Source organism: Pelmatolapia mariae, linkage group LG14 (assembly GCF_036321145.2).
Source record: "Pelmatolapia mariae isolate MD_Pm_ZW linkage group LG14, Pm_UMD_F_2, whole genome shotgun sequence".
Taxonomy (NCBI): Eukaryota; Metazoa; Chordata; class Actinopteri; order Cichliformes; family Cichlidae; genus Pelmatolapia; species Pelmatolapia mariae.
In genome coordinates, this window is record NC_086239.1 from 747,021 (window position 1) to 761,876 (window position 14,856).

The 14,856-nt window shown below is 42.8% G+C and overlaps 1 protein-coding gene across 2 annotated transcripts; it reads right to left on the minus strand.

Annotated features, from left to right (window-relative positions):
• Window positions 1-8,343: 8,343 nt before the first annotated feature.
• On the minus strand, window positions 8,344-10,661 carry linc.pou2af1 (lnc RNA pou2af1). Of its 2 annotated transcripts, none has more exons than XM_063493974.1 (4): window positions 10,318-10,661; window positions 10,052-10,103; window positions 9,294-9,589; window positions 8,344-8,777 (listed from the first exon to the last, which is right to left on the minus strand). In XM_063493974.1, the coding sequence occupies exons 3-4, from the start codon at window positions 9,465-9,467 to the stop codon at window positions 8,427-8,429; spliced, it is 525 nt and encodes a 174-aa protein (XP_063350044.1). In that variant the 5' UTR covers window positions 9,468-9,589; window positions 10,052-10,103; window positions 10,318-10,661; the 3' UTR covers window positions 8,344-8,426. The 2 variants fall into 2 exon arrangements, with proteins under 2 accessions (XP_063350044.1, XP_063350043.1); XM_063493973.1 differs by having other exon boundaries at window positions 10,052-10,106.
• Between the last annotated feature and the right edge of the window lie 4,195 nt (window positions 10,662-14,856).

Genomic DNA, 14,856 nt, shown 5'->3' on the forward strand with positions numbered 1-14,856 from the left:
AGACATGCTGTGGAAGAGAGACAGAGATTAATAACAGATATGATTCAATGCAGAGAGGTCTGTTAACACATAGTGAGTGAAGAAGAAACACCCAGTGCATCATGGGAGTCCCCCGGCAGCCTACGTCTGTTGCAGCATAATTAAGGGAGGATTCAGGGTCACCTGGTCCAGCCCTAACTATATGCTTTAGCAAAAAGGAAAGTTTGAAGCCTAATCCTGAAAGTAGAGATAGTGTCTGTCTCCTCAATCCAAACTAGAAGCTGGTTCCACAGAAGAGGGGCCTGAAAACTGAAGGCTCTGCCTCCCATTCTACTTTTAAATACTCTAGGAACAACAAGTAAGCCTGCAGAGCGAGAGCGAAGTGCTCTAATAGGGTGATATGGTACTACAAGGTCATTAAGATAAGATGGGGCCTGATTATTTAAGACCTTGTATGTGAGGAGCAAGATTTTGAATTCTGGATTTAACAGGAAGCCAATGAAGGGAAGCCGATACAGGAGAAATCTGCTCTCTCTTTCTAGTCCCTGTCAGGACTCTTGCTGCAGCATTTTGGATTAACTGAACTCTACTCCAATAGAAGTTGTTTATCCCATCAGTAGTGTTACATGCTACGATACTGTTGTTCCTCTGAAAATGAAAGCCTTAAATCAAAAGTGGTTGAATCTCTGGTATAAGTCACAACCACATGCCTTAAAGCAGATTACTCATAATCTGGAGAAGAAATGACATCTCACTGACTTAAAAGATTTTCATTTATCCTGGAAGAAGCTTGTTGCTCTACACCTATCACCTCTGACAGTGGTGATATCTCTGCCCTTGTCCTGCTAGATCCTCAGCGCCTGATACCGTTAGCCACATTATTTTCCTGCGAGATAAGAACACACATTTGGTATTAAAAGAATTCAGCTGTAGTGATTTGAATCATATCTATCTGACAGATTCCTGTTTGCAAATGTAAACTGGGAGTCGTCTTTACCCACATAAAGTATTCAGGAATTTGACAGGATTCTCTGCTGGGACCAATCATTTTTACATTAAACAGTATAGCACACATACATCTCCTACATATATATATCATGATGCCCAGATTTATTTACCCATGAAGCCAGATAACACAAATCCAATTCCTAATATTGTGAGGTAAAGACCCTACAACTCTAATATCTCAGAATGATGCTGAAAAGCGAGTTCATACATTTATTGCTCTAAGCTGATCAACTTAATTATTATTGTCAGTGTACTGTAGACGCTCCCTGAAAAGTGTTCAGTTGATCCATGCTGCCATGTAAGTACTATACTGATATTCTAGCTTCTCTTCACTGGCTCCCTGTCAAATTCAGAAATGAACTCAAAATCATTGTCATATACAAAATATTAAATGATCAGGCCCCATTATCTTTTAAACACCTCACAGTGCTTCATTATTCTAATGGAACATTTACAGTGGGGGAAATAATTATTAGATCCCTGCTGACTTTGTAAGTTTGCTCACTTAGAAAGAAATGAATTTCAAATTTTGATGCATTTTTCTCTTTAACTGAGACACACAACAATTGTTGATGCACAATTTTGAAATCGAACCATGCCTCATCAAAGGAAGGTTTTAACGCTCATCCGTAGGTTTCAGTGTATGAGGACTATGGGGGGTCTGGCCCATTGCTACGGGCCATTCAGTCTTTATACGACCTTCGTCCACATAGCCGGCAATAAGTCAGACTCGTTCCTGGTGGGTGATGGGCTCCACCAGCGCTGCCCCTTGTCACCGATTCTGTTCATAATTTTTATGGACAGGATTTCTGGGCGTAGCCAAGTGGTGGAAGGCTTTCACTTGGGTGGTCTCAGGATATCATCTCTGCTTTTTGCAGACAATGTGGTTCTGTTGGCTTCATCGGGTGATGGCCTCCACCTCGCCTTGGAAAGATTTGCAGCCGAGTGTGAAGTGGTGGGAATGAGAATCAGCACCTGCAAATCTGAGGCCATGGTCCTCAGCCGGAAAAGGGTGGAGTGCCCACTCTAGGTCAGGGATAAGTTCCTGCCCCAAGTGGAGGAGTTTAATTATCTCAGGGTCTTGTTCGCGAGTGATGGGAGAAGGGAGCGGGAGATCGACAGACGGATTGGTGCAGCGGCCGCAGAGACGTGGACGCTGTGCCACTCTGTTGTGGTGAGGAGAGAGCCGAGTGTAAAAGAGCAGCTCTCAATTTACCGGTCGATCTACACCCCTACCCTCACCTATGTTCCCGAGCTGTGGGTAGTGACTGAAAGAAGGAGATCACTGATATAAGCAGCAGAAATGAGCTTCCTCCAAAGGGTGTCTGGCCTCTCCCTTAGAGATAGGGTGAGGAGTTCGGCCATCCGCGAGGGGCTCAGAGTAGAGCCACTGCTCCTTTACATTGAAAGGATCCAGTTGAGGTGGTTCGGGCATCTGACAAGGATGCCTCCTGGGCTCCTCCTGGGTGAGGTGTTCTGGGCAGAGGAGGCCCCGGGGCAGACCCAGGACATGCTGGAGAAATTGTATCTCTCGGCTGGCTGGGAATGCCTTGGTGTTCCCCCGGACAAGCTGGAGGAGGTGGCTGGGAAGAAGGAGGTCTGGGCTTCTCTGCGTAGGCTGCTGCCCCTGAAACCCGGCCCAGATAAGCGGAAGAAAATGGATGGATGGATGGTTTTAAAGCACCTCTAGATTTGGATAGAGGAACAAAGGGGCCAAAATCAAAAAAATAAATAATGTCATTTAATTGATTCAATATTCATCCATCCATTTTCTTTCTCTTACGCAATTCAGGGTCTCTGGGGGAGGCTGGAGCGTACTGCAGTTGCCATGGAGATAGGGGCAGGGCACAGCCTGGACAGGTCATCAGTTTGTTTCAGGGCCAACACACACAGCAAATTTAGAATCAGCAGTTTTCCTCACCCTGTGCACGGAGACGACCCACGCAGACATAGGAAGAACACTCCACTCAGGCCTCTGCACTGGGATCAAACACACACACACAAACACACACACACACACACACACACACACACACACACACACACACACACACACACACACACACACACACACACACACACACACACTGTTACGTCCCTCTGCAGCACACACGCTCCAGCCTCCCCCAGAGACCCTGAATTGAATTACTTCTACTGCTTGCACACTGGACGCTTATCTTAGTTTTGATCTGAGAAAACAAACAGCCGAGGTGCACCATCACCAGCTGTAAGGGTACTGGAACCAGTGCAGTCGTGCTCAGGCCTGTTCTTCCAGCTCAGCTCCCAGAGGAAACTAGATGTGAAGGTTAGTGTTAAACACTGAAAAACCACCAGAGATGAAGATAACAGCCCACAAAGGAAAAGCTGAGGAGACTGAGAGAAGCCTCTGTCTTATTGTTTTATCACATGTCGTAACTGTTTTCAGCTGTTGTCACACATTAAAGACGTCTCTGTGGTTATTAAATCAGAGGGACCATGAAGGCAGCGGTTTAATGTTGGGGATGTGGGGGTGAAGTCAAACAACTGTGTGTGTATTTGCCTTTGTTTCATGTGCAGTGTGTAAATACATTTAGATTTGCATTTAATAATCATTCCATTGAGTATTTACTGTGGAAAACCAGTTGGGTCCAGTCTGACTTTCTCTGGGTTTTCCATGGAAATTTCAACATGAAGCTTTTTCCTCTGAGGCTGTTCTGCCGTAGCACCAATCGCTGATTCTATCAGGTGAGTAAAGAAGCCATTAGACTAATAATCCTGCTCAGCAGAGGAAAAATAGAAAGAGCTCTTCAGTGACTTCATGGTTGTTTTCACATGAGTTGTTTATGTGAAAAATATGACTAACAGTCTTGACTGACCTGCTTCCTTCACTAAGAATCTGTTTTTCTTGTCACTTTCTCTGCACAGCTGCATGGTGTTTGACCTGCTGACCTATTCACTGTTTCTCTTATCAGGCCTGGATGTTTATTGTTCAGAAAACAAGTACGAGTGAAAACAGCCCTTGATTTATTCAATAAAGAAACACCCTCTGATACGAACACAACAGCAAAGACTCCCTTATCGGCCGTTGCGAAACACACCGTGAAGCTGTTTACACCACCACAGTGGTTTTCTGCAGACGTGATAACAGTTCTTGGCCAAAGTTTAATGTTACACCAGGTTGAAAAATGTTTTCATATCTGTCCTGTCTGACAATTGGATGATTGTTGTTACCCGCGAATTCAGAAAGAGACTGGTACCGTTGCTTAAATATTAACATGCACAAAAGAAGCACTGTGTCGACACACACTGGATTTACTCAACAAATCTCATCTTAAACCTTCAAAGAGGGATACAAAGTTGAAACATGCTGTGAAGTGCCTGTTTGATTAGGCTCACTGGAGCACACTCCAGATGTTGTGTGGTCATGTTTTCCAGAAAAGCCAAGGTTAAAAAGACAAAAACCAAAACATAATGCAGTGACGTGAAAATCATCCAAACACTATTGAAATTCAATGAAATAATATGACAGACAAATACTGAAGCCTACACTGGCTCAGTAAGCAGTACCTCTGCTTTTCTCTCAGTCGGTTTGTCACTGTGTCTGCAAACTTCTAGATCCAGAAAAGCTTCTCCTAAATTTGATTTGTGAATGACGTCCTTCACACTAAAGAGCAGAGAGACCACCCAGCTTGTTATCAGCGATGCATTTGTTGCTGAATGCTGAATGATAGCTGCAGGTTTGGGAGCAACATATGCATCCAGATGCTTCACTTATTTCAGCAAAGCAAAACAACATCCATACCTTTACTTATTCAGGCTCACAAAGAGGCTGAAACCTAGACCGGCGTTTATAGGTCACCATACTGTCACAGCACAGAGTCATTTTGATTTGGCACAGACTGTTTCACTAGAGCTCCTTCTTGATGCATGATCTAAAAATGAGGATTTTACAAGTGTGTCATTAAAATATAGGCTTAAAGATACAGTCAGTCATTGTTTGAGTTCATTAAACAGAAAACAGAACTCATAAATATACACTGATTAATGTGCAATTTATTCTCATAAACTTGGAATTACTCTGTTAAATACGTGCGAGTGAGCACTGGTTTGTACAAGCGACCCAGTGGACGGACACCCTCATGTGGTCAGCCACATATGTAACATGCTGTAGGCAGAGGAGAGGAGACTTTGTGTGCATTTTGTGTCTGTTGCTTTCAGATAAACGAGATATGAAGGGTCATACCTCTGTTTTCTTTTCCGACTCTCCTTTACCCAAGAGGCAACAATGACTGGAATCTGGATAAAATCTCACCCCAAGCCTCTCCTCAGGCTTGGGGTGAGGTGACTATTCTTGTGATTTGGCGTTCTATAGATAAAACTGAACTCAACACACAAACATGCGTAAGCATGCTCAGTTACTCCTGATACAGTCACAGTTACTGACTGTAGGTGGAGAGCGTGTAAGTTGTTCCTCTTGCAACAGACTGAGCTGGCACGGCAAAACTGGGAGAAGTGGTTGATGGTGCATACGTTACTCAGGAATAAGAAGCTCGGTGATTTCTGAGAACAACTTGGCAAAGAAAACAGGTTACACAGGCACAAGGGCAGGACACTAGGACGACCAAGGAGGCCTGACTGTCACCATGTTGGTGAGAAACAGGTGTGTAAGGAACCAGTCCATGGGTGGATACAGCAGCTCCACCTTAGAGCAAAAGACTATAAAAATAAATAAAATAAATGAAACTAGAGCCTAAAAAGCAAAACTGTGACTCCTTTCTACTCACTTTAGGCCCTCAGAGCACTTCGTACCACGAGTCTCATTCACCTGATCACATTCATACGGTGCTTTTATGTGTGCCTGAGCACTTTCACCTAAAGTGGTGTTCATTACCTTACCCATGAACACTTAAAAAAAGTGTTTCTGACAACCCGTCTAAACCTGATCCCCAGTGTGAATAATACTGGACCAGTTAAATATAAGCTGCAACCCCGGGGCTGAAAAATGAAGCCAAAGCAAACTCCAACAACTAAACCTGTAAAGTTTACAGAAACATCAGTGCGTCTGTGGAAAGGTCCATCTGATGGATGTGCATCACTTTCTTTCTCTTTGCTGTTGTTTTTCCTTTACATTGTGGAAGCGTGGGTCATACTTATCGATTAAAATGTTATTATTATAATATTAGACGATGAGGATTCGACAGTTACAGAAAAAAAACATAGAGCCTATTGTTTACAGTTATTGACTCAAGTATGCTGCACATTGTGCAGTTATCACAGTTTTGTATTTTCTTATTAGTTTTTTCTTTTGGTTTTAGCTTCCAGAGTGTTTTTTCTTGCTTACAGTTTTTGTTTGAAAATATTTCATTTTTTCATTCATTTCACTTTTAGTCCAGATTCCTTTTGATGATTTATGGCAAATGCCAGAGGCAAGATTCAAAAAACATAAAGTATAGGCTTGCAGACTTCCCATGCACATGTGTTTTCTTTGCACTTGGACGAGTTGGCACGGTGTCTTTGTTGGGCCGTGCAGCTGTGCGTGGACACACTCACATCCTGTAACTCAGTAACTAAGAGAACAATGGTTTCCTGCACATTTAGCTTGTAAATGGATAAAGACTTTACACTGGTAGAAGTTATCGTAGTTCCTGGAATATGATGGCATATAAACTTTTGTCTTTGTCGGCATGCAGAAATGGCACTGCCACTTAATAAAAGCTGATTGAGGCGCTCTGCTCCAGCCTAAATGTTTTGGGTTATTTTTCCACACTTATCAGCTGCCGTCAAGTGTCTCCAGGGGGATTTCCACATATGCTGGCTCAGCGGGAGTGAAAGGGATGCCTGCCAACAGGATCTTTGGAGCACGCACTCCTCATTTATTGTGTTAGTTTGAGACACTCGTTTCAAGTGAACTAGGTTTGAAGTGTGACCAGGAAGTAACAAAATAATCCAGAATTTTATGATTTCTTTCTTTTGTTTGTTTGTTTGTTTGTTTGAGCAGACAAATACTTGGAAAACCTTTCCCATGCTCCATGCTTAACTTTGGCACAAAGAATCAAGAACAACCTGTCCACAACTTACCAAACACACGCATCCGCTTTCATAACGAGATTCAACTTGCCATTTTAAAGACATAAGACAGCAGCAGAAAGATGTTTTACATAGTTTGGCCATTGCTTTGTGTATCTAATAATCATTCGTGACACTGAGCCAAAGGCCTGCTCTAGATAAACTCCAGCGTAAAATCGATCAGGCATTAAAAAAGCTTTGCGTGGGATTATTTCTTATTTCTTTTTCTTCCCATTTTCATGCAACATGAAAATTTGTTATTAAATATTCATTACTTCAGTATTGCATGAGGTAATACAAATATTAAGCAGTAAGTATCTACTGAGTAACTATTAAGTGTAATAATCCACGTTGGTCAGTTACACGGTGGCTGTAGCTCTGGTGGTAGAGCAGCTCACCTACTAATCAGAAGATTGAAGGTTTGATGCTGCTCTGCATGCCAAACATCCTCGAGTTCAGAGTGTGTGTGTGTGTGTGTGTGTGTTAGATTGAAAGCACTAAATAGGAAAAAAGTGCTCAGAGTAGAAAAACAGTCCATTTACTGAATTTCTTGTTTTTTGACAGGCAGCCTAATAAACTGGCCGAGCACTGTACATATAAAATCTGTCTGTTATGGTAAAATCATTAGATAAGTATAATAAGAGGGGATTGCAGCGTGCTTCAACAGTGTTTGTTTCCCAGTCTGGAGAAATTATTGAGAGTTTGTTGAAAAAATCGGATAAATGGACTGACACCTATCTGAGGAGTCAAAGTACTTTTTTAATACCAGCCTCATTCACACACAGCGACTCCGGCGAATGCGACAACTCGGAGCTCAAGGATTCTTGAAAAAGCCAAACCAACCCTCTGATTAGTAGACGTGCTGCTCTGTTAGCTGAGCTACAGCCACTGTGAGTCTGCTTTGTCTGTTAATCTGTTCTCCTTTGATCTCTGAACTCCCAGTGAAATACTTCCCTGCAGGCCAAAGTCAAATCTCATGCGATTCCTTGCCTTCATTTCCAATTGTTGCGTTACAGCTCAGTTCAGCCCTGACATGTTATCAGCCTGTGATATTTACTTTCACACTCTTCCCACATTTTTCACTTTTATTTGTTACCTGTGGCTACAGGGCATGTTCACAGGGTGAAGTCTGAACCTGCTGGCTGAAGCAAACATCCCGACTTTTACAGTGGAAACTCTGCAATAGACAAGCGCACATTACAAGCACAGTGCTGACTTTAACACATTTTTATTTTGTGCAGCAAAAAATTAGCGTATGAAAATATATCATTCAGTTTTTATTACAAATGAATTGATTAAAGTAAAGCAGACAAAGTGAAATGCAAAGCAAACAACCTCACTGAGCCAAATCATATTTACAGTCAGGATACAAAGTAATACTGTTCACGGTCTCATCATAAAGCATTGTAGCACATCTCAGAGCTCAGCGGGAAATCCTTCTGGAAACTGCTGTCTTCTACAGGATACACCTGGGGATAGTCTGTGGGAGCAAAGTAAGGTGCGCATTCTGGGGTGGGGGAGCTCTCCTGCTGGCCTGACCAGCAGTGTGGCAAGCCGTAATATTCCTGGGGGCCACAGTTCTGATAGTGGTATTGCTGTGGGCTGAAGCTTGACTCCATTCTGGTGGGCGAGTCATAGCATGAGGAGGAGGAGGAGGAGGAGGAAGAGAAGGAGTCCTGTGGGGAATAAGTGTTGGGATCCACAGGGTTGCAGAAAGTCAGTGACTCCAATGAGGAGCAAGGGGCCTGAAAGAGAGGAGGACATCGAAATTACTTTGGGCAGGACTGCAGGTGTGCCACATGGTGGTCATCCAACCAAAGCTAGGCCCAGGGCTCACCAGGAACACTTGTGAGTGGTGTTTTTGATTTAATGCATTCATTTGTGTGCAGACAGCTTACAAAACTGACATGCAGCTGTTTATCCTGCCAGACAGATCATTTTATCAAACACAAACAGCTGTAATCACAGTCAAAGCAAGACTAGCTCCTTCAAATATATCCACACAAACCTGTCCACTACATGCTGAACTCAAACACTGACAGTGTTTGTGGAAATAAACGACCACCACACCAAACCTCTGTTCCAAATAAACGCATTGCTATTGCTTGTATCAATGCTTTTTAAAACAATCTTTAAATTTTGGTCACAAACAGAAAAACTGGGAATTTTTCGGTTTTGTCACAAACTTGAAGTTGAAAGAAATCCCAGTTTCCGATTATTTCTTTAATGACGGTGTTTCGTTGGTGCCAGCTGAGACTTACCATCCCCTGGCCGTAGTAGTCCGCATCGGAGGACAGTCCGTGGTACCAAGGCTGAGGGGAGGTTGGAAAAGGAGGCAGAAGGGCGTCGTAGGTGGTACCACCGTATCCGTTGCCGGGCAACATCACATCCCCAAACTGTTGCTGCTGCTGCACCTGGATGCCGCACTCCTGCATCTGGATGTTGCACGCGCTGTCAGGGACTGGGAACGAGATGGTGGCTCGAAGCTGGAGGGCCAGCGACCCGCAGCTGCTGCCTTCAGCTGGGGGGACAGAGGGAGGAGGAGCCACATGGCCACCTGCCGAGATTCAGTGTAACAGTCAGACCGAAAATATCCAGAATACAAACACATGAGATGAAAACAAGCGAATCACACGCTCTGGGTTAATCATTGCTTATCATTTAATCACGGACCAGGATATATCTGCGACCACTTTGAAAGGGCGTGGTCTAAGAGCGGGACCACGGTGGAACTCCACCCCTCTGAAATCTGAATGCCTCTTGCCCCCAGTCCAACTGAAAAAGGCGTCCTCAATAATTGATGCATATTTATATGTTTATTTTACAGATTTTTTTGACCCCCTCAAAACAAACAAACAAACAAACAAACAAACAAACAAACAAACAAACAAACAAACAAACAAACAAACAAACAAACAACTTGATTAAGATCATCAGACTGTGACGCGTAGGGCAGGCCGCTGTAGTGCATGTGTGTCTTTCTGGGATGTATTTTAGCACACTGGGTGGACAAACCTACTTTGGAAAGTGGACGCGCGAAGCTCCTGTAGTTCCAAGCAAGCCTGATGTATCTGCTGATCAGGAAGAAAGAGAAATAAAGAGGGAGGGGGGAGGAGATACCAAATTATTAATGGCTGTTTTCCTGTAAATGACTTGAGTGGCTTATTTTGATAAAACGGGCTATCAGTGATTTACAGGTGCAGTCTTGCACAGAGCGGTATTCTTCTCAGCAGAAAAAAGTGAGACTGAGAGCAGGGTAAAGAGGCGTGGGGGAGGAGGAGTTACCGCATTAAGCTTCTTGTTGTTGGCCTCCTTCTCTCTGTGCCTCCGCAGCAACTCCTTGACCGTGATCTTCACCCGGACCCCCGGGTACACCTTCAGTTGATCTTAATGAAGAGCACAGTGTGTCACTCATGCGCAGTAATCTCCTCTTAAAGCAAATTAAACGAGTCGTGTACTCTTCTCCTCCCTCTCCCTGCTCCTCCAGTAAAGCACCACAAAGCCTTTTCTTATACATCACAGCTTATTTTGTTTCCAGTAAACTGAAATCGCTCCATGAAGTGTCGCTACATTCTAATAAACTGCTGAAAGATTGTCTTTTGAGATTTTGTAAAAGAATATAACGAAGTGTTTTGAATTATCCAAAGATCAGAAACGTTCCTATTTTATCGCCGGTGCGTAAAGGTCGTTTCCACCGCTCAGTGTTTCTGAGTGTTACTGCCGGCTGATCCCCTCCCCGGAGCCTCCCGGTCGGGAGACGTTTTCACTGCACCCTGTAGCCCCGAGCTGCCACGCCCCAGTCAGAGGCAGAAGAAATCGACTCTAAACGCGTTAAAGTAAGTAGATTTTATTACGCATATACGATCGAATGAATGTAAAGTAAATAAAAATGGGCGAGGAGATCAAAGAGAAGTTTGTTTGGCACGGTGGGATGAGGTTAAAGCTGGATAAAGGCGCTGTCGGCGCGTAAAGCGCGCAGACAAAGAGTCAGCAAAGCGATCCGCGACCAAAACGGAACAAAATTTCGAAACAAGAAGGAGCCGCTGATCTGCGCTTTTGGATCGAAGCGCTGCAACAGTTTTCAAGGAAACGAGTCTCCCGCGTGGTGCACGTGCGCGGTCATTTAGTGAAAGTTTGATCAGGTCGTTATGGAAAAATTTCGAGGCGATTTCAGCCCGGTGCTGTTTACAATTCAAAACCCCGAGCTCTACACCAATCTCCGTTACTTTATTCAAATCACCCCTGCCCCCCACCACGAACGCCTGACAGTTAAAGGCAATGGGAGTAATTGGCAGATTTTTTTTTCTTCCATACTTGAAGCTTGATTAAGGAACGGTGAAAGAACGCCTCGTATAGGTGCGGGCGATTTAGGCCTAAAGGCGATATTTAAAGCATTCATTGGTGCGAACATTTTAGAGAATATGTTAAGAGATGAAACCTCATCTGATAAATATTCATACAGAGAAATGCTACTTTATGATTTGTCTTAAATGTGGCATATGCTGGGCAAAACGAAAGGCAGACACATCCCACTCGAACACACAGAACACCCTGTTACGCACAGACAGCCCGACCACACAGCCCGCAAGACTTCCAGTTTAAATTTTCCAAACTTAAAATGATCTTTGAAAATGATCATCTGCGTGTCCTGATGTGCGTCGACAGACGACAGTCGGGAGAACTAAAGCACACAGTAAAGCCATAAACGTCAGTGAAGCTTGGAGAAGTCTTTGAGTGGAGAACGCTACACAAACAGGTGGAATCAGGTGGCATTAAAGTTATTCTACACGTGGAAGTTTAATTTAGCCCATTCTACTTGTAATTTAAATATGGGAAGAAGTGGGCATCTATGGGGGGTGAGCACTCCACTTAAACACACAAATCGAGTGCTTTCAATATTTCCACTAAACTCTACATTACTCTTTCCCCCCCCTCCTTTCTCTTGCAAACAGGGAAAAATGCAAGAAAATGATTTCCTGAAGAAAATCCGAGGTGAAACTCACCGGACATGATGGCTGGGATGGAGAGATGATTCCTGGAGAAGAGCTGAGGGACTCAACAATGTCCTTTTCTGCCTCAGCAAAATGGCCAAGAACGAAATTTCTGCAAAAGTCTCCAAAAATAGCAACACAAATGTCTTACAGCAGAGCCAGAGCATACAGAATGATTGTAATAGAGCTGGGGACATATTAGTTTGAGATTTTCTCCCTCCATTCCCTCTATTTAAAACCCCTAGAACTCAATGATTTGACAATGATTTGATTGCGCGTTACTTACCATTTGAATATTCAGAGGCAACTCTCTCAAATCGATTTTCAGTAAAATCACTAAGCATGAACACTCTATTAAATCCACTTTAATCTCATATATTAGTATTTTACACTTTAACCTCGAAAAAAATGCACTTTTATTCATTTTACCCTCCTTTTGCACTATCCCAGCATAAGCCCCCTTCACTTAGCACTGCAGCACCCACGACTGCTTCCGTGCAACCTTAAGAGCGCATTTCACCTCAAACCTCGCGTTTAGCCTAGTCACACATTTTTTAAAGTTTATTTCACAAAAAATACATTAAAAGTGGCAAAGAGGGAAAGTGGGTGTGGCAAGGGCCAACAGCCCTCGTTGGCATGGCAGGGCCTCCAGCTCCATCAGAGTGCTCACACCTGCTGGGAGAACAGGGAGAGACTCAGCAGCTTCACGCACAGTTCTGTCGTTAAGTCTTGGTTATGTTTTCATGAAAATAAAAATGAGTTTCAGGATCAAAGGTTTCCGGTAAGGACGCCCGGCACAAAGTGTGCCGTTTAAGAACCGGCCTTTGAAATGTTTAACTCCCCCAGCATTATGATTTACCACAGCTGAATCAAAAACAGTTATTATTTTAAATTTTCTATCAAATCTGTGTTGAAATCGAGTAAATAAATAAATAAATAAATAACGAAACTAAAAACAAACATTGTAGCTCATTCTTTGCACTGAAGTCCCTTACACTACACTTCGAGTGTATTTTATTTCTCAGACTGTTTGTGGTGCGAAGGTCAGAAGACAAAATGAACTCAACTATATCAACGTTATATTCATCACACTTGGATAAATGCATCCAAAATAAAACTGTGCCATAAACCGGTCAAAATATATGAATTAAGACCCGGATCTATGAATATTATTACATTTATTACAGTAATAATAACACAAAGCTTGATTATGACTGCAGCATCTATAACATTATTCATCGTAGATGCTGAAGTAACATTATTAGATTATTAGGGCGTCCTCGCGCCATAAGAACAGCAAACTGATTAAAAACTGATAAGTGCTAACACATCATCATCATCATCATCATCATCATCATCATTTCTATTCGCCCATTAAAATCACTCTTTGTGCATCCTCGGCGCTTTAAACAAAGTGCTGTCTTAACTGCACATCCCCGTTTCCTCTCCGCTACGCCCAGCATTGTCCGCCTCTTCTCGCAGCGCCCCCTCCTGCAGCCGCGGCGCAGCGGCTCCACCTAGAGGCCACAAATGGAAATGTCTATGAAAGCATTCTGTCTTTCCACACACACACACACACACACACACACACACACACACACACACACACACACACACACACACACACACACGATAGTGTGCATTCATTTTTGTGCACTGGCAGTTTCTTTTGTGATCACATGTTGAAAAATGAAACTGTTATCAATCAGTCTCATTTCCAGATGTAATGCATGATCAAAATCTAATTATAGTTTTCCTCATTAATAATTTCATTTTTCTGATAAAGCCATCAAACCATGACAACACTTCCACCGTGTTTTGCAGAGGGCTGCAGACACTCACTGCTGAAACTGTCTCCTCCTGTCAGCCTACTGGAAAACACTTCAGCAAATAACACAGCACATTTGAAGGTAAAATAAACAGGATAAACAGACAAATGAAAAATGAAGTAAGGATTTAAAAGTTGACACCATTTGCTCGTCCTACAAAAACTTTTGATATATCCGGAACATAACATGGAATGTTTTTTGGTTTTGTGGTTTGTTTCCTATCAGACTCTTTTTGATGGCTTCAGCCCTCCACACACTTCATCCCAGGATGAATTACTAAAATTTCATGTTTAAAGAACAAACAAAAGACATTTTTGTACCCAAATCCTACCCACACGTAGGATAGAGTCAGCATGAAATTAGGATATTTTGTATCCAACAGCCCAGCTACGGTGGCCCTGAGAGTTCAGATGCCCTGCAATGAAAGAAAATAAAAAACTGCCTTAATTCTGCAAACACACACACAAAAAACCCACAATAGAAGAATCATAAAGAAACAGGTGCAGTAAATGATTAAAGCAACCATGTATCGACAGTATTAAATGAACCATGTGATTTGACCAGACATGACCTGGATTTTTTTCTCCTTCACAACACTGAAGAGATTTCTTTTAAGCGTGTCTCAGTACAAAGCTTCACACGATCTGGGTTCTGTCACTTTGCTGTGTTTTGTGAGATTTTAGTTTGTTTTATCATATTTTACATTTACTCAAACACTGAATGCTTGACTGTATCTTTTTTTTTTTGTTTGTTTTTGGTCGATCTGCAAGGCCCACAAAAAAACCTGCATATAGGAATCTCCAAAAGTTGATTCTGTTCATCTGGACGTAGCGTTTTGTGGGAGAAACATTTCGTCACTCATCCAAGTGACTTCTTCAGTCTCAGCTGACTGCAATGAAAATCAGCATGCATCAAGACTGCATCTAGGAAGTTAATTTCTCTCTCTGATAAAAAACAGTCCTAATTCCTGATCCTGTGAGATAATGCAGCATGTGGGTGAGGGG

Bases quoted from the DNA above. Each gene is read 5' to 3' on its own strand.
- linc.pou2af1 (XM_063493974.1), bottom strand. From the start codon at position 9,467: ATGCAGGAGTGCGGCATCCAGGTGCAGCAGCAGCAACAGTTTGGGGAT. The intron at 8,778-9,293 runs GTAAGTCTCAGC...CCTCTCTTTCAG, and splicing joins ACTACTACGGCCAGGGGATG to GCCCCTTGCTCCTCATTGGA.